The sequence below is a fragment of the Octopus bimaculoides genome, chromosome 8 (genome assembly GCF_001194135.2).
Source record: "Octopus bimaculoides isolate UCB-OBI-ISO-001 chromosome 8, ASM119413v2, whole genome shotgun sequence".
NCBI classification, from domain to species: domain Eukaryota; kingdom Metazoa; phylum Mollusca; class Cephalopoda; order Octopoda; family Octopodidae; genus Octopus; species Octopus bimaculoides.
The window spans coordinates 96,027,264-96,042,309 of record NC_068988.1 but is presented as its reverse complement, the minus strand read 5'-3'; the positions used below and the strand labels follow the sequence as shown (position 1 = coordinate 96,042,309).

At 34.3% G+C, this 15,046-nt stretch overlaps 1 protein-coding gene across 5 annotated transcripts in view; it reads right to left on the bottom strand.

The window, feature by feature from the left end:
- The window catches only part of LOC106868269 (dystrophin), a 111,884-nt gene that overhangs the window by 58,214 nt on the left and 38,624 nt on the right, over window positions 1-15,046 (bottom strand). For 3 of the 5 annotated variants that reach the window (XM_052970287.1, XM_014913465.2, XM_014913458.2), the window contains exon 2: window positions 12,746-12,832. The exons of the other annotated variants lie outside the window; for them this stretch is intronic. In XM_052970287.1, the coding sequence (XP_052826247.1) occupies window positions 12,746-12,832 (87 nt within the window). The remainder of the gene's footprint in view (window positions 1-12,745; window positions 12,833-15,046) is intronic. 5 annotated transcript variants of the gene reach the window in all.

The following is a 15,046-nucleotide window of genomic DNA, read 5'->3' as shown; positions in this document are numbered from 1 at the left end:
CTCTTCACTTCCAAGTATCAACATCATCCTTACAGATGCTCATTACATTGTTACCTGGACATGTGGAACTAAAAAAAGAGAAGCTTCTAACATCAGACATCAATGATTTGCTGCCACATCCAATAGCACCCATTTTTTACACAGGTGACCCCTCCCACCCCTCATTCCCTTCCAACTGTGCCAGTGGGATGTAAAAGCACCTATTACACTATTGGAGTGGTTGGCATTAGGAAGGGCATCCAACCATAGAAAACCATGCCAAATCAGATTGGAATCTGGTGCAGCCTTCCAGTGTGCCAGCCCTGGTCAAACTGTCCAACCCATGCCAGCATGGACAACGGACGTTAAAAGATGATGATGATGATGATGATGATTAATATCACCTACAGTTTTCAAATATTTTGTGCCAACTATAAGAAAATGGCTTCTTAAAACATACAGGAAATCTCAGGCAAGTAACGTTGAGTCGATACAACAGTTTGTATATGATATGAACACTTGGTCGAGGAACATGAAGACCTACACGAGTGCAGGAGCTTATGCTTGTGGTAGAGAAGGATAGCATTGATGGAATCAACTCTGCAGAGCCATACAAAACAATAAAATATTGATTGGTATAACAGGTTTCTAAACCAATTAGTGATTTTCTTTTTGCTTGTTTTTCAGTTAAGAGAAAAACCTTTTGTGATTAAATCAAACAAACCTGCCATTTTAAATGCCCTCAATCTCTGGACTGGCAAATACACACTAATAGAACCATTTTATTAAAAATTGCTCCTCTACAGGAACTGGTTTGGATATTTATTTAAACCTAGACCGTTCAATATACTAAAACACACCACCACCACCACCTCCTCCTCCGCCTCCTCTTACATAATGATGGAACTGAGCAGTGACAGTGAAACTTCAGCTTTGAAAGACAATCTGCACATATTAAATGTTTTTTTCTCTTCTTTTTCTTGTTTCAACACCCAAATGCACATCTTTAGATATATATTATTAAAAAAATTGCTTAAATAAACTTTGCATTGAAAGTAAAAGAGTGGACTCCAAGCAAATATAAAAGATGTTAAGTGAATTTGTGTTTCCTGATACTCTTTTATATTTGCGTTAATGTTCTGTTTATATGCAAAATATTTGCCATGAGAGAGAGAGATTTGCCCAAGCAAGAATATTCTGGTATGGCCAGTTAGCAGAAAGCAAAAACTGTTTGACAAATAGCAGAAGTAGATATGGTTTCTTCAAACTGGCAACAAACCGAATCGCTTGTGGCATGCATTTTTTTTTAGACAGGAAGTTGTCAAAGCAAATTCAGATTTATGTCTATTTCCTGCTGGGGTCTAATAATGTACATAAAAACACTTAGAACTCTAAATGGTTTAGTAACAAGTTGTGAAGAAGTTGGTGCCCAGCAAAGCAGATGCCATGTTGTACGATGACAGATTTCGTAATCCATAAACCCACCCACTTAAAAAAAGAAGAGAAAAAAAAATGATTTTTTTCTATTTTGTTGTTTAGCCCCAGGTCAGCTGTCACCGAGCAGCACTATGAACAGGGTGCTCCAGCTGTGAGCATCCATTTGTTTTTTTCCAGATAGTTTCTGGTCCCTCCAGTCTATACCCAACTCAGTTGAGCTGGGGGGTCTTGTGGGTACTTGGTGACTTCACTGGTGCTGATACCACATAAACAACACCCAGTAATTAAGTGGTTGGTGTTAGAAAAGACATCCAGCTGTAGAAGCCATGCCAAAGCAGACAGAGATAAAACCCCTTGGCTTGTTTGTTCTTCTCAAACCCAGCAGAGAAAAAAAAAGGATGTTAAATGACGAAGACAGTGCATTTATCTAAGTAAATTATCAAATGCATTATTAAATTTTGTTTTATTTGTTTCAGTCATTTGACTGTGGCCATGCTGGAGCACCACCTTTTAGTCAAGCAAATTGACCCCAGGACTTATTGTAAGCCTAGTACTTATTCTATCGGTCTCTTTTTGCTGAACCGCTAAGTTACGGGATCGTAAACACACCAGCATCAGACGTTAAGCAATGTTGGGGGGGGGGGGGAACAAACAAACACACACACACACACATATATATATATATATGTACAACAGGCTTCTTTCAGTTTCCGTCTACCAAATCCACTTACAAGACTTTGGCCAGCCCGAGGCTATAATAGAAGACACTTGCCCACAGTGGCATGCAGGGGGACTGAACCCAGAACCACGTGGTTGGTAAGCAAGTTACGTACCACACAGCCAGTCCTGCACTAGGTTTGATTTTGAAATATTTGGTTGTTATTTCTAGCAGGTTGAATGACCATGTAGAAGCTCCTCCATTAGTTTCTGGTTGTGAGACAAACTTTATTTTGGGGGCAAAAAAAAAAAAAGGGATGGCAAAATGAAGAGCTTCAGATAAAATGTCTTGTGATATTTAGTCCCTCCTTTCTTTGTTTTAAACTCGTCTGACCTTGACTTTGTCTTTCTTTCCTTAAATGGCCAATAAAATAGGCACCAACTCTACCATTGTCACTACAGTGTCTCATAACACTTTTCACTGTAACAAACTGAAGAACTGGTCTTCATGGAATGATTCCACATTGCAGTGATTTTTTGCCATTGCTTCTCCAAGTGCACAGAAGGAATTGAACCTGGAACTACAAGCTAATGGCCTGCCACTCTGACAACACTATGGCTGCTTTGAGCAAAGAGTTGTTCCTATTTTGTAATTAGGAGGACCGGGTCATTTGAGATTGAAGTGTTCTGTCCATTTGTAAGACAGTGATGATAGCAGGATACAAAATGCCAATTCCTCCATTAACTGTCTAACTCTACCAGCTCCATCATCTGTCCTACCACCAGTAATACACTGGAAATTAACTCAATAAAACATACCCCCCCCTCTATAAATGCAACTGGTGCCAATGAAAGGATTTAATTGGAGAGGAGACATTTAAGTTGAACATGTGACTCAGTTTTCAATTCTTAAGATTCCATTTGAATTATGTCACCAAAATCTGTTGGGAAAAGCAAAACCATCACAGAATCTTCTGTTTTGCTTCATTTATATGAGAGAGATTATGTAGAGACCAAACTTCTCTAAGGCTACTTTCTCATCTGGGAGTGCTTCCACATCAGGGATCGTATAGGAAGCAATGAGATCAGTCATGTACTGGTCGATTCGGTTATCTTTACTATTTTCCGACATCATCATCATCATATGCAAAGGTTAGATAGTCAAAAATGGTAAGAGCACCAAGAAGCTTTCTCGGTGCCCACCCCCACTAAATTCAAATCATAACTTTTTATTTATTTGTTCTTTTTGTAAGTTACAGGTCAAAAAAACAAGTATAAATTGTACACTGGATTGAGGTTATGCACCAATGTGAGAAGCTTATTGTTAGTTCTTAACCTATCCAGTGTTTCCAACACTACTACTACTACTACTACAGTTCCAGCACCACAAAAAAGGTTATGTACTACACCACCATCACCACTGCCGGTGCCTTGGCTGCCACTTCCACTCCATCTTTCTTGTTGCAATCATCAAGACTACTTGTTATTACTATTATTAAACCCAACCCAAAAGAAATTACTGTTATCAGAACACCAATAATAAATGTCAACATGGCAATGTACATACATATATGTAGGTATGTATATATATATATATATATATATATATATATATATATATATATATATATATATATATATATATATATATATATATATATATGATAGGTAGATAAAACTTAATTGGAAGAGGATGCATGGCATTCAGTCATATAATAATATGCATATATAATATTATATGTACATATTTACATCTAAACGTATATATATGCATATGTGGGCACAGGACATCATGAAATGTGTACAACAAAAAAGTATGAAGTACAAGTACATGGAATATGAACTATTTTCTCGAACAATAAAAGACACAAATGAAAAACAAGACACACACAATATATATATATATAATCATCATCATTTAATGTCCGCTTTCCATGCTGGCATGGGTTGGACGGTTTGACTGAGGACTGGCGAGCCAGAAGGCTCCAATCTGATCTGGCAAAATTTATGTGTGTGTATATGTGTGTACATGTAATTCACAAATAGTCCCAATGAGAAAAATGTATCATCACTAGTTTCAAGGTGTGTGTGTTAATATTAATAGCATTTATCTCACAGAAGGCAATCTGAAAGGATATCTATTTTTATCTCAATAACGTCCCCCCCCCTTCATCCTCCTCCATCAAACACACACACACTAAATCAGAGATTAGAATGAACATTGATGCAGTGAGATGGAGTCTTGATAACTTACATATTCATATTAACACATACAGACAACCATAAGAACACACACACACACACACAAATGTGAAAAAGAGGATATGAAAGATTTGTTAAAGATAATCTGTTAAAGCTACATCAAGCGAGGTTAGTTTGCTTAAAGAACATTGGTTTTTTTTTTTTGGTTTTTTTTTTGAAGAGATATTTCCAAATTTATTTTTCACATCCATTAAAAGAGAATTGAGACAAAACAAACAGTTGATAGTCAAGCTGATTATTATAGTTAAGAAGACATTAGGAAAAGAAGCCATCATGAGAACCAGTAAAAGTTAAGGAATGGTGATGTACCGGAATGAATCAGAAGAGGCTTTTATCAGTGAGATGTAAAGGTTGTGGTTGTTGTTTAGGCTCAGATCAAACAGACAGACGATCTGCTGCCATCTTGTTCTTTTGTAAACCATTATTTCATTAACATTTGCATCACTAATTCTCTTTTAAAAGGTGTAAAGGTTGTAACTTCATATTTTACCATTGTTGTAAAAATATGGAATTGCATTTTAATGTCTGCAGGAATTTGCCATCCAATAATGATGCTGAAGGATGTATAGACATCATATCACTGCACTCCTGTCTCTTGTGAATTTGTGATGATATATCATCACCGTAGTAGAGGCAGAGGCGTGGCTGTGTGGCTAAGACGCTTGCTTCCCAACCATATGATCTTGAGTTCAGTCCCACTGAACAGCACCTTCAACAAGTGTCTTCTAATATAGCTCCAGGCTGGCCAGAGCCTTGTGAGTAGATTTAGTAGATGGAAAATGTGTGTGTGTGTGTGTGTGTGTGTGTGTGTGTGCGTGTGTAGGCATCATATGATGGCTATGAGCAAGGTTATTCATTTCCAGTCTTCTGTGAGAAACATGTCTAGCAATGGTAAAATATTATCTTACATGGGAACAGGTGAAGATTGGCAACAGGAAGGGTATCTGGCTGTAGAAAATCTACCTCAGCAAATTCTCTCTGACCCATACAAGCATGGGAAAATGGAAGTGCTGGCGCTGGTGAAGGAAGTCCTAACTTAAAGAATAATGTTTTATCTACTCCACGTTTCGAAATATTATTATATGATCGAACGCCACGCATCCATTTTCAAGTATATATATATACATATATAGAAATAATACATTACTAAATCTCTCAGAGATTTATGCATGCAGTAGTGATACGATAAAGTAGTTGTATGCTGTCAACTTAATGTGACAGTCTGTAATTTAACAAAATTACTGACAGGGGAGCTCTGACAATCATGATGACTTATAGAATTGTCTTGGTTGACTGAAACAGGAATTCCCTAAGGAAATCAAGGCCTATTTGGTAAAGAGGAATTCTTTACTTACCTAAATATTATCACCATTAGTGTCATCTCACCTAAAACTAGGCCTTTGGATTATTCCAGACAATAATATTGCTCCATTTCACTCATTTTGTTTATGGTAGTTAGTGCTCATGTAGTAAAAGAGAAATTAGTTGTCTTGCAGGAATATGAAGACACTACAAGCGACATGAATCAACACTTTTGACCAATGAGATTAATACTTTTCTTAATTATCATTTTTGTTAATCTATCTCATTAATTAGCTAAAGCAGCTTAGTTGTTGGGGAATATAAAATTGTTACAAACAGCTGGTGGTTGTTTTGAGAAATGAGTTTATTTTTTTAAACCATAGTATTTGCAATCATTCACTTAAGCGTATTAATGATTAAAACTTAGTTTCATTAAAGAATGATACTCAGAGGATTTTGACCAAGTTACTTAATAACACAGCAAGTGTACCAGATTGATTGGTCAATTTTAGATATTCTAAAATCTTGACTCACAGTTTAACCCTTTCGTTACTGTATTTATTTCGAGATGCTCTGTGTTTCTTTCAATTACTTTAAATATAACAACGATTTTAGTAAAATAACTTAGTTATATCATTCAGCTAGTGTTAGGAACATAAATTGTGACTAAAGTTTGGTGTAAGATTTTTATTCAAAACTTATGAAAATAAGACATTTGTATTCAGAGCTAGAGGTGGTCTCAGCCAGGTTGGTAACGAAAGAGTTATCTGTCACCAATGGTCCAAAATTCACTACATGAAAGTATAGAGCTGTAAAATGGATTTAGGTAGCTTCATTATTTCTTTATAATCTCAGTAAAAAGCTTAAAGAAAACAACAGAATAAAATTAAATTGGAAAAGAAGTATTTATACATGGCTGCTTGAGACTCTTGGAGTTTACTAAAATAGGAAAATATATATTCAAAAGCAGTTTTCTGTAATACATTAGAAAATATATTGGTAAACACAGTAAATACCAACCAAGAAGATAGCTGTATGCTTATTGTGGAACACAGTTGGAGAGAAAGAAGATGTAGAAAGAAATGGTGAGACGATATCTTAAAGATATTGGACTGCACACAGGAGTTAACAAAGAATCATGACAAGCTGTGATATGCTCTTTAGCATACCTGTCCAACCCATGCAGGTATTTACCTTTCATGTTTTACTTCTTTTAGTTATTACACTGTGACCATGCTGGGGCATCGCCTTGATGAAATTTTAGTTGAATGAATCAACCTAAGTACTTTAATTCTTTTTTAAATCCTAGTACTTATTCTAATGGTCTCCTTTACTGCGCTGCTAAGTTACAAGGGATGTAAACACACCAACACTGGTTGCCAAGTGGTGCTGAGAGGACAAACACAGACACAAAGGTGAACACACACACAAGGGTAAGTCAAACACTATCCGCACTTTCACCATACCATATCTTTATTATTGTCACACTGCCTTCTGCGCATGCGTGCTTATAGTTGGTACTCTTGTGGTTGGTGCTATTGTGGTCCTATGATGGAAGTCTAAGCCTGATTGTGCCATTTCCCTTTCTGGCTTTACAGAGTAAGCATAGCCACTCCACAAGCAATGTGCATCAAAGAAGAACAAAGAGCAAGGATCCAATTTCTCTGGAAACGGTATGTATGATCAACTGTGCAAAACACGGTGCTTTTCTGGGCAAGGTTAAATAAAAGAAATTGACATAATCCGAATGCAATAATAACATGCTAAATTATCAAATCTTTAACATTTATGTGTTGTTAAGAAAGAAGAAGTTATGAGCTCCATGTGAAGCTAACACACGTGTATCACTCAACCAATGTAAAGAAGAAGAAAGCAGCGTCTGTGAATGGTAACATCTGTACCGTCTTTATCATTTATCTTCATAAATATCAGTGTCCCATAGCTCTACACTTCTCACTTTCTTCATTCACCCCCAACCACACACACACACACACACACGCAACTCTATCATCTGATAGAACAACTTTTTATCTCTGTAGTAATCTGGATGGTATGACCATTCTCAACAAGGCAACTCTTGGGTGGAGTTGAAATTAGAGAAACCAGTAAGTAACCAGACTGACAACAACCAAAATATTGTGAATAAAATAGAATTATTCAAAAATAAAACATTATTTGTCTATCAATATTGTAAATGTGGTTACTATGGAAATGAAAACGAAAAACTGAAATACTTCAAGAATTGTCTATTTTGATTAGTAAGAAAGAAAAAAAATAGTTTTAAAATTTATCTTGCTGAACTTTAAAAACTAAATAACCTGTCTCATAATTATCAGTACTTGAAATGCCAAAAACATTCTCCATTACCATGTAATAAAAATGTATGAAATATTTCTTGATTAATCTTTCTCTATAACCATTCTTTTAGAAAAAAGAAAAAAGGTTTTTTTTCTTCTTCAGTATTAATAGAAAGTTTTTTTTCTTAACACATTTATTAATATTTTAATGGTCTTCTTTTTACAGAGTTGGGGCTGAACATGGTTGTGGAAACAAATATGTCCAAGGTTTTTAATACGAGAGATAATGGCCGAGGAATGGCCCTGGCAAAAAGTTTGTTTTCCAACCACCCACATGGTTCCGGATTCAGACCCACTGTCTGGCACATTGGGGCAAGAGTCTTCTACTTATAGCCTTAGGCCAACCAAAGCCTTGTGAGTAGATTTGATAAACAGAAACTGAAAGAAGCCTGTTTATGTGTGTGTTTGTCCCACCACTTGGCAACCAGTGTTGGTGTGTTAATTTTCATCTTTTAAAGGCAATAAAATGTTTAACAGCCAATTCAACCAACCACCATTCATCTGTATATATATATACACATACTCTTGGGCCTAAATAACCATGCCATTCTTTGAAGGACTAATTTGCAACTAAAATGGATCAAAATGGAAATCTTTTAAAAATCAAAAACTTTTAAAATTCAAAATATATTTATTTCTTCTTAAAATAAATAAATCTTAATAATTTTTATTTATTCAAAAAAAAATTTTTTTTTTTATCATAAATTGGTTTAAAAGAAGGACATTAGATACTAAAAAATTGGTTAAGGTAGAATTTGCAATATTTTAATAAGAATAACTTCAAAACATTTAACAATAACAATTTTAGACACTGAGAATTGTTTCACAGAGAAAGCCAGATTTATTTGAAATATAAAAGTAACAAAAAACAAAACAAATAAGATGAAGAAACAAACATTTTTACCTGTGTGCAAAAAAACGAAAATTTATAACAGACAAACTTTATTAGACAGATGTTGGAAAAATTGGTGAAGAGTATATTATAAATAGGTGAAGCACAGAGTATTATAAATAGGCGAGGTATAGAGTATTCATAAATAGGTAAAACCAAGGATATATAAATAGGAAAAGCACAAAATGAAACCATCACCAAATAAAAATGAACTCTATAAATCCCTGTTTACAACTGGTGCCAAAGAATTGATGGATGACAAATGTAAATCATTAAAATCAGAAATATACGCTTCATATTTAACTATTTACAGTAATGTTGTAAACATGTGAGTTGGCAGAAATGGAAGGGCTTTGATTTAAATAAATTGTAGTCTTTAATCTTATCTTCTGAGATTAATTTTACTTTCCATTGCAAAATTTGTAAAACAAATACTAAGATTATTATATTGAGGATTATCCAATCAGCTGTAATTCTTTTCTACAAAGAGTGGTTAAGTGCCCAAGTAATTTTCCAGCATTAGTATCGAGACAAGTTACGTTGTTCTCCAAAATGTTGGTACCAGTGGATCATATTCAGTCTCAAACTAGACATAATCCCGAACGCCAATTAACATTAATCATTTAATCAAATGCCATAAAAGGCCTGGTCATCATCATTTAATGTCCGCAGCTAAATTAACTCTCAATTTATTCCAGTGGGGAATCATTCATTTATCTTTAGCTCTTTAACATTCTAATTATTCTATCAAATCTATTGCTTATTTACTCATATTGTTTTGATTTAATCATTCATTATCTTGTTGCCTCAAGATTTCAATAATGTGATTGTGTATTCTTAGAATAACATCATTGTAGTGTTGGCACGAGAGGCTGGATTTGGCCATGTCATGCATAAAATATTTTGACCAGGTATGATACTAAAGAGTGGAAACTTTCAATTTATGTTACTGTCTGGTTTCTCATGCAAGTAATGGAATTGGTAAGTTTGTAGTAAGTGAGATAAGCCTCTTTACATTTGTGTCATTTCATGTGATTCACCATTTACCTCTCCCACAATTACAGCAAACACTCGTGTACCATCCATTCACTTGTGTCTAGCCATTTCTTCCATATACATTAACTTAGGACTTTGTTCTCAAACTTCTGTATATCTTAACATTGCAGTCAATACGCGTTACTTAATAGGTTCCTCTCAAACTGATGCAGATCTCCACTATTCACGGATACACACTAATACAATGCCATGAGTTATCATGCTTAATCTAGTCTGCTAATAGGAATAAAATTTATCCTGAATTTCTTGCATTTCTCTGTAATTCTTGCTTTAATACACTTTCACTATGTCTGGTTGAGACAGTTGGCCCATCCGTCATAATATCTATTGACATGGGACTCATAGTAAAAGTTTAGCATAACTGCAGATGCCAAGGTTACAGTGAATCCAAAAACCTAGTCTTCAGTGAAACAACAGAGTTGATGACCCTTCCTCGAATACTACCAAAGTAACAGAATTTCTCAACAACTTTTTGTGAGCTTTTTGAGAAAGCTCCGATTTAGATTCTTTTCTTTATCAAACGGCTAAAGTGTTTTGAAGAATTTCTTCACTGATGCTTTTACCACCAATGATTAAGGATTCTAGAAATATTATTAATCACACTTGGAATAGTATTTTGCACTCATTCCAGATCTAAATATCAGTCAAATCATTACCATTTTGGTCCATGGTTGAATGAGTTTGGCAATTTGGACATAAGTATATCTGTTATTGTTTGGATTTTGTTTGTTATTAAAAAAGGAATGCAAATTTTTCAAAAACATCTTAAAAAAACAAAATCAAAATACACAGGATGGTTCAAATGCAAACAATTTTTCATATGAAAAACTATAAAATTACATATTTCTCCTCTTAGAATAATTTCATTAATATTGCATCATATTTTAAAATATGAGCCATTTTTTACTCAATCATTTCCAGTTGAACCAACCTTGTAATTTAAAACCAAAGCAAAAAATGGTTCAAGCTTTATGTTTGAAGCTGGAGGAAAACAAAGTATTTTAAACATAAACGGTTCAGGTTAGAATAAATCCAGATTTGTTAGCACCAGCATAATTGTGATCCATCTTTGTTAGCAAATGCCCTCATGGTTTATGACTGTTAGCACCAACGTACTTGTCACCAGACTTTATTAGTACTAATATATGTTACCTTTCAAATTTGTTAAGAGCAGCTATATATAAGTAGCTTGTTAAAAGTTAAATCTAGAACATTCTAAACAGACTAAAATTATTAGTTATGTTTTAACCAAGTTGTAAAGCAGTAAATAAAACCTAGAAAATGGAGAAGTTTTGAAGTGGAAAATATAAGCCCCATTGATAAACTATATCGCTTATTTCACTTACCTCTACAGACATATTCCCTTCCAAATTTAAAGAGAATTGTCAAGCATTAGGGGGATGCCTACTTCAAAGAATAATTTCTCTTTCAAACACAGTACTTCTTCCTTGCTATTCAAAGAATAACAAAGAACGTTTGAATAACAAAATAGTTATTCTTAGTTATCCAAGCATTAAGATGACCAAGAACAAGTCTTCCTGGCTGATTAGATGTCAAGCAATTACAGAGCAACAGAACACCTATTGATTAACTAAAGTATCGGCATAAGAAATCAATGTAAATTGAGCTACACTAGAGGACCTCACTAATTAATTAATTAATTTCTTGGGGACTCACCAATGAAATAATGATTTCTCAAACTGAAACAAGATAAAAATCTAAAAGAGAAAACTTTAGTAACCTAAACTGATTCCAATAGAGAACTGGCGTTTATTTTATGGATCCAGATGGAAGAAAAAGCAGAGACGACCCTGGCAAGATTTATACCTGCCAAGGAATTTCTCCATTATCATTGAACTCAATGAAAGCATTATTAGCATAGGTGAAGGGTGAAACAGGTTTTAATAGCTGACATTTTACTAGGTTTATTTCAAGTAGTCAATGACTCAAGCTTTAGTTGGTTCTCGACTTGGTATACTCACCAATTTTGAAGCCTATTAATTATAAGGCTAGTCTCGTGAACAGAAACACTAACAGTTTCTGTTAAATATACTAATGTTATTTATCTGCTCTGTTGATTTGGTGACCTTACAACAGATTAAGAAGAACAGGAGTTATTTTAGCAAAATAACTTGTACCAAAAGGACCAACATAGGCAGCTAAAGTGATTAAAGCAACAGTTACAACAACTGTACTTTTCAAAGATCAAAGGCATATTGGCTTAATTCACTGAAGAAGCTAGTCAACAGCTGCTACTTGACGAAACACTTGTTGAGTGTCCTCACTAATTTCATATTTCATTTCATGTCATAAAAACAAGATTTTCTTTTTGCCCATCGAAAAACAGTGCACCGTTAAACCCTCTTCAAAACCTAACTTGTGTATAGAAGGGATGACTAAAAGAAGGTTTTATTTTCAAAAGAGTTCAGATACTTGTATAATAGAAATAGATAAATGTTTATAATTCTAGATTTAAATACTTCAGTAGCCATTTTATATCCAACTGCAATAAAAATGCTACGTAAAAAGTGCTTCTTTTCACTTACACTTGCTTCTCGAGAGGAGCAAGTGTAAGCCATAAAAATGTCAAATCCAATCTAGCAGAGAAATGCTTTTCTTGAATTTATATGTTGCTCTGTCTTAGTTGACATTGAGGAATTTTATCTGCTTGGTGACCTACAGGTTTGAAAGAGATAATTAACTAGGGTGAAATAGCAGGGAGGAGGGTGGCGAAAAGCAGCTCCGGACTACTACAAGAGATAATTGTTTTAACCATGGGTGGGACAAGAAGTAGCAATATCACCTTGTGAAATATAGTCGGCAAATCTTTCTTGTAAAGATACTGTATGTATCATCATGGTTTTTGTCTCTTTTACCACAGGTTTGGAAGCTGCAAGATAAGTATAGAACTCGGTTAGTGTCTGCAAAGAGATTCACAACTCTAGAGGAAAAGCCATGGTGACAATGGCGTAGAGTTTGGTGTAGATGAGGATGATGATGATGATGATGATGTGTACTCATTAAAATAATCAAAGTAAAAATGGAAGAGTGAAACAAGAAGAAATTCTTTAGCTGGTAACACACCTATGTTCACAATGTGAAAATAAAATGAAAACTGCAGTTCAAATTTATTCATTTTGAAAGAATTCCCCCACCCCCTCTGTCACTAATTTACTTTAATCCAGGTGTAGCACACATTAAAGATTATTCACACACACACACAATTTCGTTAAAAAGGAAACAAAAGTATAATTACTAATTAAGATGTTATCACAGCACAGTTGAATGTGTTTAGAAAGGGAAAAGAAAATCTGAGAAGCCAAAAGCAAAGAAAAGAAATCGGGACACGATGTGCTGAGAAAGAATAACATTTAACTAACGAACTGCCTTAAGACAGAATCAGATAAAAGCAACACCTAGAAATGGTAGATGAGCTGAAAATTGGCAACAATAGACAATTGACTGACTAACACCGAAGATCACTAAATGTAGTCAATTGTGCTGCAGTTTGGTACAAACTGTAATTTTGGTTGGTAATTTATAAAAATACAATACTATCATTATGAAATTCATGGTGATTACAAACAGTTACATTTCTAATACTGCAAAGAGAGTTGAGTACAAAACAATTACGGTAATGAAAGGAAAAAAACTTAAGTAAATCATAAAAATAATTTCTCTCTAGTGAGGAGGAAGTTAAATCAGTTTTTAGATAATGCACAGGTATGGATATATATATATATATATATATATATATATATATATATATATATATATATATATATATATATATATATATATATATATATATATATATATATCATCATCATCGTTGTTGTTTAACGTCCGTTTTCCATGCTGGCATGGGTTGGACGGTTTGACTGAGGACTTCTAAAAACTGATGCTTTGATGAGTTTTTATGGTGTTCATTAAAGACAGAAGACCCAACCTGGAGAGGACATGAACTTAATTAAGATTTGTTAGCAAACTGCTACATGAAGTGAAATATATTGAATTAAGTGTGCTGCCCAAATATACAACAAATGTTTGTCTGCAACAAGGTGAAAAGAATTCTAGAATTTCAGGCTAAGTTTTGAGAACAAAAAGCTTTTAAGCTAGTACAATGTCACACCCATTTAACCATTTCTTCTATTCACTATGGTTAACTAGGAATATCAGTACAAACTATTGGTTGAACACCAGACACACGAGAGGAAAGTGCATGCTAGTTTGTGAGCTGAAATCTAATTCAATGCCAAGACTTACTGGTAAGAGGGATAATGTATAGAATATCTTAATATCTGCACAGATAAAAAGTGGAGGTTATATGATAGAAGCAGGTTAGCTGGTGGGTTGGGTCATATCAAGAATGGCAACAATTTCTAGAAAGTGATAACCTGCAATGTCAAAGTTATGAAAAGAGTTAAATGGAAGTAGTTTATATAATATATGTGAATTAAACAGATTGAAATGAAATATAATACATGGCCTGGGAATTAAAGATGTATGTATCAAGAATTGCTGACAAGAGAAAGAAATACATAAAAGCACTAAGTGTAGATAAGATCCAACTGCACAACTGTTATTTGGTGATAAATAGGAGAGGTACACGTCTGTGGAAGGAGAGGTACACGTCTGTGGAAGCTTCAAAATGATATACAAGAGAAAATATAAACAAAGCACCATGTTAGTGTTGTGGATAATGAAGTAGAGATGAAGAAGTATAGGTTTCCTGCTATTATTTTTCAATCAAATTCATTCTGATAGACTTAGAAACGCTAATGTGTAATTAGTGTAATTAGATTAACTGATCATACAACAACTAAAAGAGATAAAAAGCAAACAAAGCCGGAAAGGATCTGGAAAGTGTAACACCAGAGATGAAAACGAGAGAGATTCTGCAGGGTTTACCGTATCTTTAGAAAGAATGGTTACAATGTTCATATTTACACAACAGTGTAAGGCATCTCACTCCAGAATATTCTTATTCACAGCCATTTCTGTATGTAGATGAATATTATTACCTTTAATTAACTCAGGATGAAACAATAAACCAAATCCATCCAGGAACAAAAAAAGAGAAAACAAATTATGATGACGGGGG